The sequence below is a fragment of the Brachypodium distachyon genome, chromosome 2 (genome assembly GCF_000005505.3).
Source record: "Brachypodium distachyon strain Bd21 chromosome 2, Brachypodium_distachyon_v3.0, whole genome shotgun sequence".
Lineage (NCBI taxonomy): Eukaryota > Viridiplantae > Streptophyta > Magnoliopsida > Poales > Poaceae > Brachypodium > Brachypodium distachyon.
Window position 1 is genome coordinate 22748905 of NC_016132.3, and position 23290 is coordinate 22772194.

The 23290-nt window shown below is 45.7% G+C and overlaps 2 protein-coding genes across 4 annotated transcripts; both read left to right on the forward strand.

The window, feature by feature from the left end:
* Positions 1–2: 2 nt before the first annotated feature.
* On the forward strand, positions 3–11305 carry LOC100826032 (ubinuclein-1). 3 transcript variants are annotated; one of them, XM_010233056.3, is made up of 14 exons: positions 3–502; positions 1336–1422; positions 1523–1615; positions 2118–2194; positions 2427–2755; positions 2858–3045; positions 3279–3378; positions 3480–3592; positions 5086–5172; positions 7721–7843; positions 9040–9180; positions 9471–9518; positions 10226–10327; positions 10533–11305. In XM_010233056.3, the coding sequence occupies exons 1-14, from the start codon at positions 197–199 to the stop codon at positions 10983–10985; spliced, it is 2247 nt and encodes a 748-aa protein (XP_010231358.1). In that variant the 5' UTR covers positions 3–196; the 3' UTR covers positions 10986–11305. The 3 variants fall into 3 exon arrangements, with proteins under 3 accessions (XP_010231358.1, XP_003568423.1, XP_010231359.1); XM_010233057.3 differs by having other exon boundaries at positions 4–502; positions 2861–3045; XM_003568375.4 differs by having other exon boundaries at positions 2427–3045.
* A 215-nt stretch (positions 11306–11520) lies between these two features.
* LOC100826344 lies at positions 11521–16104 on the forward strand. Its single transcript, XM_003568376.4, has 7 exons — positions 11521–13374; positions 13979–14034; positions 14191–14466; positions 14753–14989; positions 15122–15241; positions 15403–15531; positions 15802–16104. Exons 1-7 carry the CDS (start codon positions 11604–11606, stop codon positions 15820–15822), a joined length of 2610 nt encoding a protein of 869 aa, XP_003568424.2. The 5' UTR covers positions 11521–11603; the 3' UTR covers positions 15823–16104.
* Positions 16105–23290: the final 7186 nt, after the last annotated feature.

Consider the following 23290-nt stretch of genomic DNA (forward strand, 5'->3'; position numbering starts at 1 on the left):
ACGCATCCCTCCCCTCCCACCTCCCCCTCTCCTCCCACCCTAGCCAACCACCACTCCCCCTAGGGCTGCCGTCCGTCGCCGGGGCACAGGCCCGCTCCCCGCTTCCTCCGGTCCCGGAACCCCTCGAGGCCCTCTCTCGATCCGATGCGCCAGCCCGTCTGATCCGCGGCCCTAATCGCGCCAAACTCGCGCCGCCATGGAGGATCCCGCGGCCGTCCTGCGTGCCTCCGCCCCTCCTGCTTCTGCCGCGGAGGCCACGGCGAGGGCTCCTGCGATGGGCGCTGTGGCGCCGCCGCCTGCTCCCGCGGCCCCGACGGCGGCGGGTGCGGACGGGGGCGGGAGGCAGATTTTCTCCGTGGAGCTCCGGCCAGGGGAGACCACCATTGTGTCGTGGAAGAAGCTGCTCAAGGAGGCCGGCGTGGCAGCCGCCTTGCCGCCATCTCTGCCTGCCGCGGCGGCTGTGCAGCCCGTCGTCGAGCCCCTCGCGGGGCTGTCTGCTGCGGTAGGTTTTCTTTCTCTCCGTTCTGTGTCTTACGTTATGCTTCTTGCTTCTTCTACCTAAATGTGTGGAATTTGTGGGTTCACCAAGCCTGCGAACTGAGGGATTTCAAGTGGGATTTTAGTGCATCTATTGAGACTAGCAAGATATGATTTTCTGTGGAATGACCGGATTTAATGATGTATCCAGGGGAGGCCTAATGTAGAACGAGCGTACAGGATAATTTTAGAACAGAAAAAGGGGGGAAAGAGGGTAGAGACAGCAAAATCGAGGGTATTTAACATAAGACAAATCATACATCAAATGATCTCGCAGAATCCTTTGGAATATGATTTTATTCTTCTACAGGGCATCAAAACATATACCTGATTGCCACCAGATGTGCTGCAAAATCCTGAAGAAACCCAAGAATCTTTTCGGTGTTACTTTAGAAATGGAATTACTTGCTTCTGAGATGCTACTCAGTACCTACTATTCAAGAGGCATGCGATTCATAAATAACATTTTCTCTATTTGCTTGTTAGTAACTTAGTACTCCATCCGTCCCATATTAAGTGACTCAATTTGCCCAAATAGGGATGTATCTATACCCAAAAAGCGTCTAGATACATGTAATATTTTGTCACTTAATATGGGACAGAGGGAGTATATCAAATAATTTCATGTATTATTGCCTTACCGATTGCATTGACAGTTGCTGCACTTGTCCATTCAGTAGATCATTACGATCTAACTTGTGTTTTTCTTCAACTGCGATAGATTAATCTGCTTTGTTGTTGCAAAATAGTTGCCATATTGCACTATTTATACTGAGGCTACCTCATCTTCTATATCAGGCACCTCCCACAGAAAACGACCCAAATGATCCGTCACAGTCAAATCGGTTCAATGCAGTTATTGAGAAAATTGAGCGCCTTTACATGGTATACACATGATGTTATTACAGGAGAGGACATGCAAGTTTTACTTTTTTACACCAAGCATAATGTGTTTACTTTGTGTATCCATGCCATACTCTGCCAGGGCAAACATAGTAGTGACGAAGAAGATCTGGATGATGTGCCTGATGATGATCAGTATGACACTGAGGATTCTTTCATTGATGACGCTGAATTGGTTAGTTTTTCCATTGCTTCAGCGTATCTTCTACCTGGACGCTAGCAATTTATCTGTCAATGCCAGTGTTCTGGTCCCACCTTGTTACCATTTTTACCATGTGCTCTGCATAAATGAGCTATCGCACCAACTATATATAATAATAGTGCAACCACTTGACATTATATGTTTAATCAATATTGAGAATGATGCGCTCATTTATATTCAGCGGAGATTTCATTTTCTTCAGTTTGATATGGCATTTCCACTTGTGAACATATAATATACATAGCAGTTGCATGACCTGTATGCCTGGAAGGATTATGCTAAAATATATTTGGGGGGTGCATCAGAATAGTAAGATCAATTTCTGTGCAGACCAAACTGCTAACTTACATGTTTCTTGCTGCCATGTTAGATAGCATGTTCAAACATTTAGCTGTACCAACTACCATTAGAACTTTTGAGAATGTTAGGGTGATAGCCAGTGTTGTGATTGCTCTGTTATTACCTGTGTCTATAGGATGAGTACTTCGAAGTCGACAATTTGGCAACCAAGCACACTGGATATTTTGTGAACAAAGGGAAATTGGAACAGAGGTAATTTTCTTATCACTTTAATTTGAAACTACAAAGTTGTAGGATTTATGCTACCCCGGCCCACCCCTTGCTTACATAAGACATTCTATGTTTTTCTAATTGTGCTATTTCTTCAGAACGTTGTTGTGTTGGATGATATACAAACTACCAAGCAGCAACTTCCGTGTATATGCTTTACATATATGCCACCCCACGAGATAAATAATGACATTACTTCAGCTTTGTTTTGCAGCGAGTATGGCTCAGTACAAAATGCTGTAGCAGATGGTTCAGTACAAAACGTTGGACCAAAGAAACGGAGAAGAAGAGAACCATCAAGTTCTTACATTGAAAATAACCGGGAGTTTGCAGCAGGCAGCATTCCTGTAAAAGACCCTAAAAGAAATGCCCTTGAAACAGGAAAGAATTTAGCAAGTAGTGACATAAGTTCTTATAGTGAGTATCAGTCTGAAGGCAACAAACCAGTGAAGAATAAAAGTACTTCCCCTGGAAGAATGCAGAAAATGAAGTCCAGTGACCATGCAATTGGTGCTGAGCATGCATCATATCTAAATATATCAAGTAAGGATGTTTCATTGCCTTCAGAAATAAATGACTTAGACAAGTATAAAATTGCAGTGCCCCAGGCTGTTGATTTTGCTCACAAGTCTAGAATCAATGAAGCAGATGGCTACCATTATCCAGCATACTCGGACAAGGATGCCCCGGTGCGACTTGATCTCCAATCGGAAAAAACTTTTAATGGGCCGAAGCAAGATTTATCAAAGAAAATGCGTCGCAAAGAGAAATATGGTGTCAGTCAATTTTCTGGCTTGTCTACTGCCAACAACGCATATTCGACACAAACCACGGTACAAATCAGATGAACTAGTATTATGAGTATGGCGTGATTGTAGTACCTTTCCACCCCTAAAGCAGAGGACACTAAAAGTCCAGGACAAACATTGTTCTCACTATAGAAAACATAACAGCCACATGGTACATGTGAAAGAAATGCCATGATAAGAGTTGTCTGTTACTATTTGTAAAGCTACTGATACAATTGTACTGCTTTCTTTAATCATATCGTGTACTGCCTTTTCAGCAATTGTCCGCGAACAGGCGTATAGAAGGTTCAGGTATCAAGGCCAAGGGTACCAGGCTTGAACGAGCTATTCGTGACCTCCAAAATATTGTCAGTGAATGTGGGTACCTTACTGTCAAACTTTAGTGTTAGATTGTATACTTTTCTGATGCATTTCTGGAAGTAACTTTCAGTGTGCGCTACTTACAATTTCTCCTGCAGATAGACCTCAAACTCTTGATATTCAAGACATAGATCCAAATTGTCAAGCAGCGGTCAAAAGAAGATTGCCACAAGAAGTAAAACAGAAGCTTGCTAAGGTCGCAAGGTTATCGGTATGTCGTGCCACACCTTATTTTACATCAGAGTGACAATCTTCTGGTTAGTCATGGTGCACGTTATTCATAGTATGCATATAACTTTACTGAAATCTGAGTACTATCAATACTCACAGCACACATTACTCATAGCATGCATATAACACGACCTTGTGTCAGTTGCTGGAGTATTCATGTTTTTTGTACTGAAAAATCTTTCATGACAAAAGAACTACCAAAACCAGTATGCCATTGAGGCATATTTATTCCCTCCGTCCACAAATAAGTGTATTCTAGGTTTTGATATTGAAGTTTGACCGTCTTTATATGAAAACGTAGCATCATTTAAGATACTAAATTAGTATTATTAGATCCGTTTTGAAATGTAGTTTCATAATATACCGACTTGATGCCATACGTGTTGCTACTTTTTTCAACAAAGTCGGTCAAATCTTGAAAAGTTTGACTTAAGACAAAAGGTAGAAGTACACTTATTTGTGGACGGAGGGAGTAGTGATTTTCTTCTTCTGAAATTTCAGTTTTGTTCTAAATGTGCGCTGCTGAATTTTTTCATGCATTGTTCTTATTACAATCTGCATGGATTTCTTCTATCGGCATCTTTGATAAACTCGGTAGCCCATAGTTACTACGATGATAAGGTTAAGCACCTCACAACCGTTTAGTGCCCGAGTGATGCTGTACATGAATATTTTTTTAGCAAGAGCATGCCAGTCAGCCAGCAAGATCAAGATTCAAGCTTGTAGCAGTAATCAGACAAGAGTGTTTAGCTTCAGCCTTGAGCCAGCAAGCAAAGCATTTAAAGAACAGAGTAGACCAAAGCAGCAGACGACAGATGGATGGGAGAAACAGAACAAGGCAGAGCACGAGGGGGTGCTGGGCTGGGGAGAGAAACACAGTACAGTGCCCAGTTCCCAGTCAGTTAGAAGAAGAGAGGGAGGAGGAAGAGGGAAGCTTACCTGCTCAATAGCTGGTAAAGGTGGATGATTTGGGGAGGGGAGAGCTGGAGGTGAAAGTATGCATGGGTGGAAGGATGGCCTGACAGACAGCTGAATCCAGAGCTGATGGGAACAGAAATCGTGACGGGGCAGGGTGGCCTTGAGAGAGCTGCAAGTGGCGATACAAGAGAAAATGGGTATGAGGATGGTGGTGGCAGACCCTGGGACTCCCCATGCCCACTTGGATGCGCTAACGCCTTTTTTTTTCATGATTGTTCCAAATTTCCACACTTAAATCTGTGGTTCTCTGAAATGCAAAGTGCTCTGAAACATTGTTTCTTGGTAGTTTTGACATGAAAGCTGCTGTTAATTTACAGTCATTACAGACATGTAGGCAGGCATACAATAAATTCTTAAACTGCTGCTATCGATTATGTGAGTTTAGAAACTTGAAGTAGTACTACCTTTGCTTGTTCGGTTCTTTTCAGTAAAGAAATGCTCTATTGTACTGGCACTTCTTTTCCAGCTCACAACAGCAATTCTTGATAAATGCAGGCGAATCAGGGTAAAATCCCAGAAGAGGAATTGGTCAATCGCCTCATGGGCATAGTGGGGCACCTTGTGCAGCGTAGGACACTGAAGGTGAGTAGAGGTAGTGGTTAACTATATGCACTGTGCTGTTGATTTACTGCTCTTGTTTTCATAATGTTCAAGCATGGATATTATGGTTCTTTTTAGGTGGTTGCTTCTGTGCTTTTATATGTTCACTATCTCGACCCTTAACTTTGACAACAGCTAGATAATGTTGTGATAAGTAGATCTTGTGTGGCTCGTTAGCTTTATAGTTCACTGCTATCTTTGAATGAATTCTAGCACAGTTAATATACACATACTTATCCATGAGACCATGACATCTTTGAATAAAAACCCTTTGCATTTCCTGTTGATGTTTTATTGGGGTATAAGATATATGTTGACACGTTCCATTTCCACTGCTACTTCTATTTGTACTCTTTGGAAACGGAACCGTGATGGAGATTGACTGGAGTTTGAGAGGACAATGGCATGATGACAGAGTGAAGAGCCGGCAGTGGCGGTGGAGCCAGTTGTCAGGCGGTGAGGAGGCAAAAGACGATGCATTGTACATTGGTTTCTCTCACGGTGCAAGTAGAAATGGCCTTTTGATGTTTGTCAGTGACAGCGCATGGGGCATTTAGCTAATTTATATATAAACAGTCAGAAGGAAGGATTTTCTTGGCTGGAACTGGAGCGGAAATAGATGGAATTGAGTGCTATCACATTTGTTTCCGTATTTGTTTAGCAGAAGCGGAAACGAATGCGGAAACCCCAGAAACGATTAGAGAACAGATACTGTACGGATACCCATGCATAAGTGAATGTTTGCTTGAATACAAAAGTCAAGAGGGGTTTAGGTTGGAGGAGGGGTGGAGGATGGGCAGCGGATGAAAAGCACAAGCGCTGCCACACCGGTGAAGAGCGCTGTGGACGCATGGAGGATGTGGAATCATGAGAGGTCACGAAGGCGATTTGGGATAGATATTAGGTATTTATGTTTACTGTTGGTTGATGTGGATTGGACTAGGTTGGGACAAACTAGACTGGCTACTAAGATAAATGGAAAGTCCACATGTACAATTATGGAAATTTCTGTTTTGATGTTTTCATCAGTGTTCTGCCATAAAATGCCATTTTGTCTCTGTTACCGTTTCCACAAGCAGACCTTGTGTTTTCGAAGATAAAAATTCATTTACTTGAAAACCTGGTTTTTGCAGTATGTTTTTGCTCTTCTAATATCTTACAGCTTGTTTGGCAACCGTCATTTCATTTCATTTGATAGAAATGAAATAATTTTTTTGATAGGATTTTATTTGGTTGAATTTGAATTCCGGATTAAAAAATCATGTTTGTTTGCCACATGGATTTGTTGAATGAGAGACAAATCCAGAAAAATGATGCCTTTTTGAAGAGGAATTGGGGTTAGGTATAGGTGTGGTTCCATGGAATTCCAAATTGAATTTTTGTATCCAAGTTTATGCCAGCCAAACAAGTTGATTCCTAGAATCCAAAATGAATTCCAAAAGTCCATGCCCCAATGATGGGAGCCAAACGAGTTTTTAGGGTATTGTTTGGATGATGATGATGACTAAAATAACCATACCAGTTTTTTCGTCATGACCAAATATTTGGTAAGCCAATGCTCCCTAGGCAACCTAGTTCATTTTTCTTAGATGAGCAACCAAAACCTTTAGCCAAATATTGGCTACCCAAATTTTTGGTAGGGTTGGGCTTGGGCCCAAACCAAACACACCCTCCTTACATATCATCACGGGGAACATTTTGTGTATCCAAGACCGCTTAACTATTTAATAATTAGAGTTCTAATAAATGATTAAGAATTAGAGAAATAAGCCAGTCGGTTAATTATCTAGGTCGGACGATGCAAGGTGATTTTGATCACCTAGACCTTCGAGTGTCACACTTCGAAGAAGTCTCATCTTAGAAATATGTAAATTATGACCACAAACTCAGTGACAGATTTAGACCCAGAACCAGCCCCTGGTATGTCAATGTTATTACTTACTAGATATGTTTTGCTACATGGGAATTCAAAAGAAATGCAAAATAAATATTTTGTAATTAGTAACTAGATGAATATCTCCAGTTCTGGGAACAACCTACTGTTGGTTTTGGGTCTGGTTGCGACCTCTAGAACCTTGCTGCTTCATGCAGAGGGACAACTTTGGAGCTTGGATGCCCGATTGTTGTTGCTGATAAAAAGACCGTTTGCACTCTGCTTTACAGTACATATAATTGTTTTTCTGAAATTTGATGGTAGTCAGTCTTCAGATAATTCATAAATCTCATATTCGATAAATTTTTGCACCAACCACTGCCAAAGATAGAGCAAGCCACATAGAAAACAGAAAACGTAACAGTATTACAAATTTAGGTGATTTGCATGTCAAAGTGAAGATATATGTTAGTCTTGAGCACCTGACTATGTGTTATTGCTTATCTCTATCAGTTTTGCCATGTATATTACTCTTGCCATGTTCTGCATTGTTTTGAATTGTGGTTGTATGGTACATGTATTGAGTGCCAATCCTGTAGAATGACCTGACCGCATGACTCCCTCAGGTTTTTACTAAATTCTGGTATTTTGATACAGAGAAACATGAAAGAAATGGTTGAATCAGGCATTTATGCTAAACAGGAGAAGGCTGATAAGTTCCGGCAAGTAAAAGTTGAGATCTGTGAAATGATCAAAACACGTCTAGCCACAGGGCCCAAGGTAAAACTGCAATGCTGATTAGGATGTGTAGAGTTCGCTTTATTTGGGTACCTCTTGCAAAATGTTTTGGGGGCAAATTGGATACATGCCATTAATTTGCTCTTTGGAGAAATGCCATTACAAAAACTGATGTTTGGAAAATGCCAGTACAACTTTGTGATGCTCTCCCAGATTCCACTTATGGGCCAAAGTATTTACTTATGGACTGAAATGCCCCTAGACTAAATCGTTTGGACTATTATCCATCTATCTCTTCCCTATTTTCGCCCCGATCTTGCTCTCTGTTCTCCCTGCTTCCCCCCCTGCGCTGCACCCTACGGCAGCAACGCACCTCGCTACCCTCTCTCGAACCCTAGCGAGGATGCATGCTGCTCAGCTTTAGATCTCTGCTCTGCTGCTGCCCATCTCAAGGCGTTCATCTCCAGACTCCTCTTTGCTCTGCTGCTGCTTATCTTCCTGTGAAGGCTCAAAGGAGGAGACTACGCAGGCGAGGAGGTGCGTCCGTGTGGATCCGCAACTGTCAGGAGAGCACAGGTTAGTGCGGCGACTTATCAAGGGGGTAGCAGAGAGGGGCAGAGCTGGAGTGGACACAAGGGACAAGGCTGCATCGGCGCGCAGAGAAGCAAGCTGTGCTGGCTGGCACTCAAGTTTGAGGTAGCCAGGCAGCGGATACAGGTGTTATGGTCATGGGTGCACGACGCAGCAGGAGTTAGGCATATACGTGAAGGCATTGGATAGGTTAGATAGGAAGGTCAGTAAAAGAAATAAATGAAGTAGGTTTGAATCTATTAGAAAGAGTCCAGTTAAACTAGGAAGGTGGAGGTATGGTCGAGTCTTGAGTTTGAATTGAGATCTGACATGTGGATCAAGTTAGTCAGTCCCGTATAAAGGACTAGTGTGTGGCAGTTTTAATCAATCAATAATCAAAAGTTCCAGTAAGCGTCAAAGCCTCTCTTCTGTGTCAGGAACAAAACCCTGTTTCCGGTTCCGGACAGTAGAGGCTGAGTGCACTATTCTCGGACTCTGGACCTTTATCCTATCCGATTTACCCAGTTGCAGACGTGTTTTTGAAACTGTTATGTCATACCTCCGAAGTGCCAATTTTGCGGTGGCATGTATCCAATTTTCCTCTTATTTTAGCATTTGTTTTCATCAGCAAATTTGATTTAGGAGCTCTTACATCCATTTGCTTTCAGGTTACTGAGCCAAAGGATGATTCAGCAGATGATTTTCAGGGGGCTGTCGATATAGATGAAAGAAGGGCCTTGAAAGGAAAATTTGTTTTGGATGCTCCATTGGAGGATAGGATCTGTGATCTATATGATTTGTATGTTGAGGTAGGCTTGTGATTGTATGTTCTTCGTGATAAAATTTCACAGCTAGTGGCTGTTTGCCGTACAAGGATACTTTTCTAGTTTTGGATGCCGTACATTGTAGATAGTGAAGGGATAAACCTTTGCCTTTCCAGTCAGGAGCCTATGGTAGTTGCTCAGACCAAGAGTGGCTTTGAAAGGCCTTTGTTACTTTAGCCTTATTTTATTCATTTTATATTTAGTATCACTTTGAAGACCCAACTTCCAAATAACTTATGATTCATTGTAGTTGTTGACTATGTCACGCTTTTCAGGGTATGGATGAAGATAAGGGCCCTCAGAGTCGCAAGTTATATGTAGAGGTATGGCCTGCGAATTTACATGTTTCTTTTTTCCATTCCTCCCTCCATTTTGTATGCAGTTACTTTGCAGTTTGGATTCCAACTTTTAAGAAGTCTAAGCTCCAATCCCTTATTTCGAACATCTGTTGAAAATATCAGTACATTACAATATTTGTATCCTTTTTTCACTAGATTCAAGAGAGTATTAATCCTTAAAGTAGAAACTTCTATTGGCACCTTTGTTCAGTTCTGCTACAGAACTTCCAAACAGAAATATTTCTTTTTCCAAAAAAATACAAGATTGGCCATGAACTTTGCGCTTCTTATAGTACTCCTTTTCTTAATGGTAATTTGCCTTATTATCTGTTAGTGGTGAGGTTAGAACTATGTATCCAGCAGAGAAATTGCAATTGTTCTGCTGTGTCAAGAACAGCATAATTGACTGTGATGGTCGCTATGACAACCAATATATCGTGCCCTTCATACTCCCTTGGTTTTTTAGAGAGGTAATACAAAGTTGTCAAACTATTCCTTTAGTTCCTTGCATGTTATTTTTAGCTAGCGATTATCCAGAGATTATGCTCTGTTAATTTGTTTTGATAGATTATGAATTTTGCACCAACTTTAAATTTAATTCATAAATTCCTGAGCGACATATGCATTTAAGGTAGACCACCTCATGCGCATTTGTACATGTCCATAATGTGCCTACATTATCTTTGCACCAGCTTGCTGACTTATGGCCACAAGGTTACATGGATAAAGTTGAAATCCGAAATGCCATTTCAAGATCAAAGGAGCGAAGAAATTTATTGTACCGGCAGCGTAAGGTGAATATCATTTTAGCTTAGCATGTCTAGTTTCCTCGCTTCTTATATAAAAGAAAAGGATGGAAGGGAAGAAAAGGAGTATTCTACTCAGTATTCGACATACAATTATATACAATATGTTATCGTGCATAATATGAACCTTGTGTACAACACCTGATGTAACAAAGTGTCACTCACTAGATGTTCCATGTTTAATCAAATTCAGGCCCGCAATGAAGAGAGAATGAAGAGGAGAAGGCTAGCTGCTGCCTCCAAGTTGCGAGATGGCAATCCCGTGGTTCCACAATATACGGTGGCACAACAAGCTGTACAGGTCCCCATGAAAAGCACACAGCTATCCATGTCTAGGCCGCATATCGAATATCCTTCTGTTAGCTATGGAGGTAATCAGGCCTCCAGAAATGCGGACAAAGTTGGTGAAACTGGCGTTGGTGCAGCATCGGACGGCAACCGAAGTTCGTCTACTGACATTAAGAAGCGAAAACTAGGATCTGACACAGGGGATCTGCGAGCTGACCCATCCAAGGCTCCCCTGCGGCATGGTAGTGAAAAGCAGAAGCCCGCAAAGCGTGCGGACGAGGCAAAGGTCAGCAGTAGCCTTCCCCAGACAATCGCTGCCGTTGTAGGCTACGACCCCCAACGGCCTGGCTATAGCTAACCAACCGTTGCGGTTGTACCACTGGAGAACAAAATAAATCCTCCCCAAAGTTTGGTCTGTAACAAAGATAGATAGATAGATTTTCCATGTGCTCGCTGCCGATTGACTTCTGAGCAACCATTTAACCTATGAATCTTGATTGAGATGGGTATTTACAGCCCATTTGTAGTTTTGCTTCGTTTAGTCAGCTTCGTTTGTCACGGCAGCTGTTCATTAGGGTGGCTTGTATCATTCTACTTGACTGTCAGTTGTTACTCGCTCGATCCGAAAAATGTGCCATTAAAACTTGATCAACTGTATGTGCAGAAGTGGTATTCGAAGTTGTGCGTTGCAGATTGAAAAGTCAAATGTGCTCCATTTGGCAAAAAGGATAATTAAAAATGGATGTCTTGACTTTAACTAAATTTGAATACATCTATACATCAAGTCATATCTAGATGCATTCAAATTTTGACAAATTTGAGACATCTTTTGTTGAACGGGGTGAGCGAGTACAGTATTTTGTATTCTTTCGTTCTGAATTAACTTACGTGGATTGGGACCAAGGATGAAATTCTTATTTTGTTGTCTGCGTTTGCGGCAAAGGCAGATTTCCTCCGAAGCTGTCAACTTGCAGTTATGCCACTCCAGTTCTTTGTTTTCACGGACATTACGAGAACGGTCATAGCAAACTGCTCCGAGCCCGCAGACCCTCGCGGCGAGCTTCCCTTCTCCTGGCCCCAGCGGAAGCGGGAAGCCGATCAGAGTTCAGAAGCGACGGCCATGGCGAGCGCCGCGCTACCACGGCCGGACACAGAGCCGCCCGAGTGCCCCGTGTGCCTCTCCCCCTTCGATGCCGCCTCCGTCGTGCCTCGCGTCCTCCCGTGCGGCCATTCCCTCTGCGGCTCCTGCATCTCCTCCCTCCCGCCCGCCTCCGCGTCGGCCGGAGCCTCCTCTCTCCGCTGCCCGCTCTGCTCGCAGTGCGTCCCCTTCTCCCGAGCCCTTGGCCCCTCTTCCCTCCCCAAAAACCTTGCCCTCCTCTCCTTCCTCCCCTCGCTCCCCAACGCATCCCCAGCCAGCACAGCCGCCGCCGCGCATCCTCGCCCACTCCCGCTCCATGCCGCCCACTCCGGCCTCCTCGCCCGCTTCCGCCACGCAATCCTCCCTGAGTCCGCCTCCCCGCTCAGCTCCGCGCCGCCTGGTCCCGCTCCCACCGGCCTCGCGGTCGGGTCGATCGCCTTCGACCTCGGCGCCCCCTGGTTCTGCTTGCGGGGCGAACCCGTCAGCCTCCTCCCGGTTGAAGCCCCAGCCGGCGGGCCACCGGCGCAGGAGGCCGCGTTCTACCGGCCCAGCCACGCGTCGAGGGTCGTCGCCGTGATCGACGCGCTGAGCGGTGGGGCGAAGGAGGAGGTAATCAATTTGGTGGCCGCCTCGGCGCGATTGGCGCGGCGGGTGTGCAGGGTTTTCGGCGTCTGGATGGGGCCCGAGGTGGCAACGCTTTGGCTGGTCTCTGAACGGCACACGCGCCGAGTACCCCGCTTGTTGGATGAGACGACCAACGGACTGGACATGGTGGCTCGGATCAGAGCTTTTGGAATGGAGGTGTGTGAAGCGCTCATGGAATTGCAAGGCGAGGGGCTGGTTCTTGGGTGCCTCCGGCTGGACTGCTTCTGCCTTGATCGCTTTGGGCGCTGCCTGCTCAACTTGAATGAGGTATTGGTCTTGTGCCGTGGAGTCCGGGCAGGGCTTTGCTTGACCAAGGGTGGGGCTTTGGTTGCTCCCGAGATGGCGGCGGTTCTGAGTGATGCGACAAGGATGAGGAGTCGTGATTTTGATGGTTTGGTAGGGCATAATTCAGATGTCTGGTTGCTGGGTTGTATATTGGTGGCCTTTGTTACTGGAGATGAGCAGCTCGCGGCCAGGTGGGACACGTATGGATCACATGATGATTGGCAGAAGGAAGTGCTAACGAGGCTTGGCGCTGTATTGATTGGTACGCAGCTGGAACCATTGGTGGCAATTACAGCATCTTGCTTGAGCTATGACCCAGAAGAACGTCCAGAGATTTCAGATGTTTGGAAATGCATTAGAGGCTCATGGATGAAACCTGCGAGTGATGCTTTGGCTGCTATGGATGGTCTTGCAGCTCAGAAGGGGTTACGATGTTTGCTCCTCGGGGAGTTATCCTCAATGTACTCTGGCCCAGGTGCTATTGAGTCGGATGATAAAATGCAGTCCTCTCGAGGTTCTGATGACGAAATTTTGACTCCGGATGATGAAAGAAATCATGGTTGCATGAACAATGAGACAGTTTGTGCAGCAGAAATTAATGAGCCACAGCGTGACGGAGTGTTTAAATCTTTAACTCTGCTTGCTCACCGTGACTGTGTCACAGGATTGGCAATTGGAGGTAACACAGCCAGTCTGCTTTATTAGGCATATCCTGTCATACCATAATTCTTTACAATCATGCAAAACATTTTGAGTTGGGCCACAATATGCAAAATTCTGAAAAGAATGCCGGTCTGGTCTATGGAGCACCCTTCAAAATTTCTACTCAAAATTTGTTACAAGAAAACAGAGTATATAGTTTGCAGGATAAAACTTTTGTTTTTGTCTTGTTCCTTTCGCTTTATTATATTGTCATATTTTTCTTTTCATTTTCATATCTTTGGACGTACATTGAACTTAGAATTTCATATAGAAGTAGTGTTCAGAAATGCATTTCGCAAATGTTTTTCCTGCACTTTTCATGATCATTATCTGCCCAAAACGAAATGATTTGTGTATTTGCACCTAACTGTTGTTTTGCAGTTTTCTCTACATATCTCACTTCATAGTTTGTCTTCTTTACTTCCTACAGTTTCACAATGCTTTCAGACGTGTCGCTATGGTATTTGCTTTCTGTGCATGTAGCAATTGCAGAACTTACAATGCTAGTGGATTTCTCTTATGCCCTTTACAAGAAATATTGTTCAAGCAATCCATGTTAACAAATATATGTCATGTTACAGGGGGTTTCTTGTTTAGCTCTTCTTACGATAAAACAATCAATGTATGGTCACTCCAGGTATGGAACTGTCAGTATACACTCTTCTCTTGACAATCTGCAACTGTGCTAGTGTCCTTCAAATAACATGCTTTTCTCGTAGTGAGAAATCACAGTGGCATACATCAAACACATCTAGTATCTGTTCTGACTTCGGTTCTGGACTTCTTTCCGTAGGACTTCTCTCATGTGCAGACTTTGAAGGGTCATGAACACAAAATCACAACAATAATTGCTGTTGACAATGATAACCAGTCTCTTTGTATAAGTGGAGACAGCGGCAGCGGAATTTTTGTATGGCATGTTGATACCTCTCTCAAGCAAGAACCTTTACATAATTGGCATGAACATAATGATTGGATCTATCGAGGTGTTCACTGTTTAGCTGTTTCTGGAACCGGTTATCTTTATACAGGCAGTAGAGACAAATCTATTAAGGCTTGGTCACTGGAGGTAAGATCGACTTTCTTTTAGCTGTCATACAGGGATTTAAATAGGTTGGTTGGTTGGGCTGTATTAACATTTTAGATATTAAGCATTGGAACTAAAATTTCTACTAGATTTCGGTTCCAGAGTGATATCCACCAAACTATTTAATTAACACTATTTGATGATCAAGTATTTATCTGAATAACACGTTTATATACTTTTGCATTTATAAAGTTATTGAATCTGTCAATTCATTTTCCGTTGTTTAAGCATATTATGTGGAGTTTAATTCACTATCTGCATTTGACAGGATTATTCACTTTGCTGCACTATGACAGGCCACAAATCAACTGTGTCTTGCCTTGCAGTTGCTAGTGGTATTCTTTATAGCGGAAGTTGGGATGGTACTATTCGATCATGGTGGCTCACTGATCACAGCCCGTTGTCTGTACTGGAAGATAATACACCAGGAAGCACAGCCCCTGTGTTGTCAATTTCAACAGAAGTTAATTTCGTTGTTTCATCACATGAAAATGGCTGCTTGAAGGTTTCACTATATCTAAATCATGATACATATTTGTGTTATTTTCTAACATCATTCTTGTGTTATATTGTTTCATTGCAGTTGGTTTTAACCTATGTTCTCCTAATTCATGGCACTTCTTTTCTTCTAAATCAGATCTGGAAGGATGATGTCCTTGTTAAATCAGAAAAAATTCAAAATGCTTCCATTTACGCAGTTAAATTGAATGGTAAATGGCTCTATACTGGTGGATTGGGTAAAGTCATAAATATTCAGGTCTGTATTAGCTGCTTTTCGGACTTTCTCAGAAGTGGCCTTACAGCTTTTGATCTTACATATTTAGTTCCATAGAGCTTTTCAGAAATGATCTTACAGATTATCTATGATTAACGCATCTTGGTGTCTTGTATTTTTCTTTTTGGTCAACTTTTCTATAGGAATTACTGGAAGAGGAGTCAGAGGTGGAAATCAGAGATGTCGCCTCCATTGCTTGTGATTCAGTTGTAACTTCAATATTGTATTGGGATGAAAGGCTGATAGTTGGATTTTCTAATAGGGAAATTAAGGTATATATCATTCTCTTTGTGTCATATATTCGTCCAGCATTTCTTTTTGGTGCCATTCAAGCTTCTTATTCTACCCTGTGTTTGGTTACATCACTTTACTATAGACCAATCCACCACAATATTACCTGCCCTATGCTAGCTAGTATCATGTTTTTCCTGAAATGACAACTTTCTGTTTGGTGATTATCTTGTCTGTGTTCGATGTTCTACTTGTTTGTTTCATGTGACAAGAATGGAATGAACACTCTGGTATTTTTCATCTTTCTCCAGGTTTACGACAAGGGGTCTTAAATCTAAATCAGGAGCTGCTAATCATTTGTTACTGCTACGTGACTTTGTGGCCCTTGTATATATTGTGAAATGTGAATAGCTCACTTTACAGTCAGTGTGGCAAAGAAGTGCTTCATGGGAACGTAACAGACGAATTATGACACATGTTTCTTGAAGTTGAAGCGAGCTGCAAGTTAGATTAGATTTTTGCGATGCGTTATATATTGCCTATCAAAAAAATAGAAAAAACAAAGTACTTTTATAATTGTATTTGTGTGTATAAAAGGCCCCTCTTTATTATCACCACCGTACTCATCCATTCCATTCTTCTCTGTTCCGGAGACCTGATGCCCAAGCCAAGCCAAACAAACACCCTATGCCAAAAAAAAGGGGGAAACACCCGAGCAGTGGGCTGGGAAGAATTCCTAAACGCTGTACATGCATGGGACGTGGGAGGAGAGGACAGAGTACCCAGGGCAAACGACGGCGATGGGCTCCGGCAACATCCTAGTATGGCATCAGTATACTTGACACTTGGCCGATGCCAACCCTTTCCGATAGCTCCAAAACCCCACCGCGATGACCGCCGCATGCCGCCACTGCCCGGACGGAGCCGCGATGATATTTCGGCGCCGGCACGTGTGAGGCCAATGCCCGGGACAAGAAACTATGGCAGTATCGCCCTGTCGCCTCCCGGGCCCCGGGCAGGCAGGTTCGTGCATGCACCTTCCCGACAAACATGTTCTATGTCACGTGACACTGCTAGCTGCTACTTGAAAAATATGAACATGTATAATACAAAATCAAAATTATTAGAACTGTCATACAATACATTTTGAGATCTTATCGATCGGAGGCAGAGCTAGGACTAGAAGCGGTGACAGAGGCCAATAAAACAAACAAAAGGCGCGTAAGGAGGCTCCCGGTCCGTTTCTGTCCCTGCTCTAGTCCCCGTAGATGCCCATGATCTCCAAAGTACAAACCGGACAAGCGAGGAGATTATACAAGACAAGCGCAATCAAAAGGAGAGTGATGGGAGACATTCGAAGCAACTGAGCTCTACAGCGGCTGCACGTCGTTGTCGGGCACCTCACGTTGTATTTCAGCGAATTATAACTGCCGCTGGTTGTCGTCTCGCCAAAATGCCCCCACACACGTTGAGTGCCCCATGTTTAAATGATCTCTTTTTTTATCTTTTGAAGCCGACAGAAAAGTTTTGACCGTACCATCAAGATGCTTGTCTATATACCAATACGTTAAACTGAAGTTGTTGGTGATGGTACGCGACCCGGTAGCGGTACGTCACTTCACCGAAATTACGTCCAATATGCTACCTAATATCACAGGTCCTGAAGCTGTCCGTCTTTGTCCATCCTCAGCGCAAGCACCCTCCTCTCGATTTCCCGCACGACAAGAGTGCAAGCTCCCGTCCTCCTCAATCCCCACAGGAAATGGATCTCCCGCACGAGAAAAATTATTCCGTAACAACGCACGGACACTCTGCTAGTCTAGTTAATTTGTGAAAAGACGGGCGAAAATTGATACAAACAGGGCCAAGCCCAACAAGCCAACAACTCTTGCTGGCAGTATGACGAACGCAACAAAAACACGCCACCATGCAAACACATAAACAAGCAAAGAACATGCTCTGTCAAAACTAGCCGGCATCCCACCTGTGCCGAAGAGACGAAGGCGCAACTGTTATGGGAGGAGCAAACCTGGACACCCTCGCAGAGATGACGAATCCAACACATCACAATACCCTGCACCAAAAGCTACGCTTGACATGCCGATGACCAATGTCGAGGGCCATTGTCGAGGAAAACCTCTTGCCCACATGACACAAGGTTGACACCCCAACCTCAAAGATGACAAACTCTCAGGGTCGTCGCCTCGAGTTCTAGCCACTTTCCCATGCCCTGCATAGTTCGTCGAGAGCTCACCTTACGGGGCCACGAACACAACGAGCTTCCCCCTCCAACACCTTCAGTGGAGACAGGACCCACCACCACCCTAGCAATGACGGAACCTTACGAGGTAGGGGCCTGGCAGTGGTGGCGGCTAGGGTTCCCTCGGGCTACCGGACGTGGGCATACGGGTCTTGTTCTCGTTTTCTTAAGATGATGCGGGACGACGACGACAAAGATGGATGTGGATAAGAAAGCGCTAAAACCAGAACAAGTAAAAAATGGACATTAATCATTCAAAAAACAAAACAAGACCGCCAATTTATTAAGGGAACGTACGGGTAATCCAACTAATATAATTATATCTTAGGATAACCTCAACTCACACCTCACTCCTCTCCCCAAGATGTCGATGCCCATGGTACCATCCATCTTCTGCACATGCGACGTCTCGCTATCCCATGTCACTCCTTCGTCGACGGTGTCGTCCTCATCTTTTTGTTCTTTTGCATCCTTTCTCTCATCTCTATGCCACAACTGCACTCCCCTTTCTTCACTTTATTGGCGACCTTTTCTACTACAAGTTTTGTAAATTTATCTTTTGCCCTCCGATACGGTTGGCAATGCTTCCAACGTTGAGCCAAAACAAAAAATGAGTGCCTATTTTTTTTTACATTTCTTTTTTGAGGGAAACTACGGCGGGCAAAGCCAGTCTGCACAACTTTATTAAAAAGAGAGTTTAAGTACAAGCAAGAAATAAAGGGTTACACGAATTTACAAAACTGAAGTCATATGGACGTAGCCAGGTGCGACAACATTGCACCCCAATCTATTAGCAACGTTGCATTGGCCTCTTTGGAGCATCGATTGGCCCAAAGTGAAACGTCATTGGAGCAACGCTTAATAGGCAGGTGAACATCTTCCTCCACATTGTTGAAAACCTTTTCATTTCTGTGCTTCCAGATGTTCCAAAGCAAGGCGATAATGACGGTAGAGCGCACCCTGTCCTTGGGGGAGAGATCCCAGAGATCCGAAATGGAGTTGCAGGCCGACAGGCATGGATGAAGAGAGCGCAACGAATCCCAAAGAGGCTGTAGCGATTCACAATGCAGGAACAGGTGAGCCGAGGTCTCCGTCTAGTCACAGAGAGGGCACAGCGCTGATGTTGCAATTCCCCTTCGGAAACGATGTTCATTGGTGAACAGACGGTCCTTCAGAGCGAGCCAGAGGAAGATCCGGCAACGATTTGTGGCAAAGTTCTTCCAAGTAGCCGAAGCCATGGGGTCCTCGTCTTTAAGGGCAAACACCGCCGTGTAAGCTGATTTAGTGGAAAGGACCTTGCCGTCCAGCCGACTGACCCGAGCATCTGGAACTTGCACATTCAAGACAATAGTAGACAAAACAAGATGCAAATTGGCCAAATCCATCAGCACGACCGAGGAGAGCCTAGGCTGGAACAAGGAGGAGAGCGAGGCAGCAGCTAACGCAGCAGAGACAGAAATGTGAGGGCGCAAAGCATGAGAGAATAAGGCAGGGAAGATGGATGCAAGCGTGGACTCGCCGATCCAAAGATCAAGCCAGAAGGCGCAAGGCAAGCCGTTCCCAATGCTGACTATGGAAATGGAGCGGAAGAACTCCAAGCCCTTGGAGATGTCCTTCCAAACCAAGAAGTCATGTGGATGGAAATCCCCAAGATCCCCGTGAGAAGACCAGCCGTAGGAGCTCGCGAAAAATTGCTCCCAAGGTGCTCGGCCCGGAACGTGCACCTTAGCAAGGTGTTTGAGAAGGAGACAGATGTTATGCGAGCGAAGACAGCGGAACCCCAGCCCCCCTTTTTCTTTTGGCGCGCAAACCTCATCCCAGGCAACCTTGCAGCTGCCGCCGTTTGCATGGTCCTCACCAGTCCAAAAGAACGCCCGACAACGCTTGTCAATCTCGTGAACCGTGCCCAAGGGCAGGAGTAAAGCACCCATGGCATAGGAAGGCATGGCACGAAAGGCAGACTTAACCAAAATTGCGCGCCCGCCGATGGAGAGAAGCTTGCCTTTCCACCCGGCGAGCCTTTTGTCTACCTTGGCAATAATTGGGTGAAAGGCCGCGAGGGGGAGTTTTCGAGTTGAGAGAGGAAGGCCCAAGTAGGTGAGAGGAAAGGTAGCAATGGGGCAGCCTAGAATAGCCGCTAAGCGTTGAGCCTCAGAGTCTTCGACGTGAATCGGAGCAAAGCTACTTTTAAGAAAATTGATTTGCAGCCTAGTAGCTGAAGAGAATTGAAGGAGGATAGCCTTAAGGTTCACCAGTTGTTGGAGATCAGCCTTCAGGATAATAAGCGTATCGTCCGCGTATTGCAAGACCGGGCAGGGAAGAGAATCGTCAATCGGGTGGGAAGTTCTATTGTCCGCTGAGGCTTCTTGAAGGAGAGACTGCAAGACATCCGCAATAATAATGAAGAGGAAGGGGGACAAGGGGTCGCCTTGACGAAGGCCCCGGCGGCATTGGATCCAAGGCCCAGGAGTACCATTAAGGAGAACCGCGGATTGGCCGGAAGAATTTAGATCCCTAATCCACCGACACTGTTTGGAAGGAAAACCTTTGGCGGTGAGAATGTCATGAAGAGCAGACCATGAGATGGAGTCCATCTTGATCGCAACAGAGGGGAGCTTCCTTTTATGGTAACATTGAACGATTTCGGCGGCGTAAATAAAATTCTCGGAGATGGATCGATGTTGGACGAAACCAGTCTGGTCCAGGTGAATGATAGAAGGAATCAGGGGTCTAAGGCGGGTGGCTAAGCATTTAGAGGCAATCTTAAGACAACAGTTTTGAAGGGAAACCGGCTTGAACTAATCCAGGGCGTTTGCGCCGGGTTTTTTAGGCAGAAGCACAATGAAGGCCCTATTAATAGAACGCTGATCGGCAGAATGCGAGAAGAAACTGTTCATGAAGCCCAAAAGGTCAGGAGAGACAAGCGCCCAGAATTTCTTGAAAAAAGCGGGACCGAAACCATCTGGGGCGGGGCTTGAGTTAGCGTCCATCGACCAGAGGCAGTCCTTGATTTCAGAAAGGGAAAAAGGAAGAATATGGGATTGAGCTTGAGAACCAGAGAGCCTGGAGTTTACGAGAAGGCGACTAAGGTCAAACGAAAAAACAGAGGGCCCAAGGACACCTATAATGGAGACGAAGAAATTCCTAAGCACCAACTGCTTCACAGAGTGCGAGGTAACCGAAAGGCCATTAAAATCTAGGGTCTCGATCTGATTTTTACGCAGACTAATGGTGGCGCACATGTGGAAGAATTTGGTGTTTTCGTCCCCAAGGGTGCAGTCTTTGAGTTTGGCCCGTTGACGCCAGAAGTTAGCGTTCATCTTGTTGTGACGGTGAAGGGAAAGTTTGACAAGCGTACGGAGGTTGAATTCGTTCGAAGAGAGGTGTCTAGATTCTTCCAGCTTATCCAAAAACGAGATGACCATGAGACAATTGGAGGCGATGGCCTTAGGAGATTTAGAATGGCGACACCATTTCTTGGTTTCCTCGTGGATCCTCTTCAGGCGACGATAGAGGAGGCCGGGCTGGCCGCGGGAGAGATGGCCGGCCCCAAAGTTGTTCCAAACATGATGAACAAGTTGGCGAAAAGAACCACAGAGGAGAAGGTGGTTGTTGAATCTGAAAACGAAGGGAATCGGGACGGAGGAGGATACGGAAAGAATGAGAGGAACATGGTCAGAGGTTGTGCGAGGCAAGAAGGAAAGAGTAGAATTTGGGAAGAGGCCGCTCCAGTCAATGTTAACAAAAGCCCTGTCGAGGCGGACAAGGGTTGGGGCCGTTTGCTGACTGGACCAAGTGAAAGCCCGGCCCAGAAGTGGGATCTCCTGAAGGTGCAGAGAGTTGGACCAGCCGGCGAAGCTGGCCACCTCCGCGTGGTTGAAGTTTGCGTTGGAACGATCCGAAGGCCGCATAGTGAGGTTGAAATCACCAAGAATGGCCCAAGGCCCAGGAACGGAAGGTTCAAGTGCCGCGAGCCCATCGAGGAAGCCTTGCTTCTCGGAGTGCTCACAGGGCCCATAAACATTTGTAACGCAAAAAGAGAGGCTGGAGAAAGTAGAGGAGAAGGAGTAGGAGATGAAAGAGCTGGACCGGGCTAGAAGAATGCAGTCCCAATCTGAATCATTCCACGCAGTGAGAATACCCCCAGAGGCGCCATCGGAGGGGACGAAGAGGAACGAGCGGCAAGCCGGAGGCAGAAAGGAGTAAGCTTTGAAGATCGAGATGTCCGTGAGTTTAGTTTCTTGCAAACAAATGATAGACGGGGAAGCAGCCGCCAGTGCAGCTTTAATATCCGTGCACTTGGCCGGGCGGCCAAGGCCCCGAACATTCCACTAGATCACCGGAAACTGTCTAATCATTTGAAACCATCCTACACCAGTAGACGAAACAAGAACACACGGCTAAAAAGGTAGCGAACGAGGAAGAAGTAAGAAGAGATTGAGGGGGGTACAGAGGAGTAAAAGAACTCACAACCCTACAAGCCCCTAAGGGGTGAGAAAGAGACGAAAAAGAAGAACAGCAAGGGTACAAGGCACAAACAGGGACGCATGAAACCATAAAACTAGCAAGGACTGCGATACACGGGCCCAGAGACCGGATACAAGAGAAACCTAACATCTAGACCGGGGGAGCCGCCGTCGTCAGAGCCGAAGGGTCGATGCCGCAAGCACTGGCAAGTTGAAGAAGGTCCTTGCGAGGGAGAGGTGGGCATCCCTCCCCGGCAATCTCCAGGAGTTCCTCGGCAGGGAGCCCGACGTTGGCAGATGCTTTTCCCAAGCTGAGGCCCTCTATCTTCCATTTCTTCCTACCGGCCGCCTTCTCCATGACGTTGGTGAAGAGGGGGGACTGCCTCGCCGCAAGCCTCAGGCTCCGGCGAAGAGGCGTGGGCGGCGAAGCCGGCGTGGGAGGAGGAGGCAACGAGAGGTTCGCTTTGCCCAACGGAATAGGGGGAGCGGAGATCGCGAGCATCGCCTCCGCATCCCTGCAGAGCATGTCCACCGTGAGCATAGGAGCCCGCGAAGGACCAACCGTGGAGATCTTGGCGAAGCGCCCAATGGAGCAGGTGGCGAGGTTGGTGGCGAGCAGAGCGTCGGAGCCGGCGGGCTGCATCGACAGGCTGTAGAAACCGCGCCCCCCCCCCCCCTTGGTGCCAGAGATGAAGAGCTCGTAGTAGCCCGGATAGATCTTGACCTGAACCTCCCGAGGCCTAGCATCGAGGGGGGTCGCACGAACGAAAGAGCAGGAGTGGCAAACATGGCGTGTCCACCGGCAGTCTCGGCGATGCGTCCCTCAAAGGCGGGCGGAGGAGGTGGGGGGAGATTGGTCTCCATACCGAAATCCCCACCGCTGCCCCCATCGCTGTCGTCATCATCACTACGCCCGAAGGAGTTGCCGCTGGAAGGAGGATGAGGCGGGGTTTCGTAGATAGCTTGAAGAGGCTGGGAGTGAATGACACGAACGTCGGCGATTGTGCCTAGGTCGGAGAAGCCATGGACATGAATGGAACGGGGGATGTCTTCGACAGACTTGGCTTTGACAGT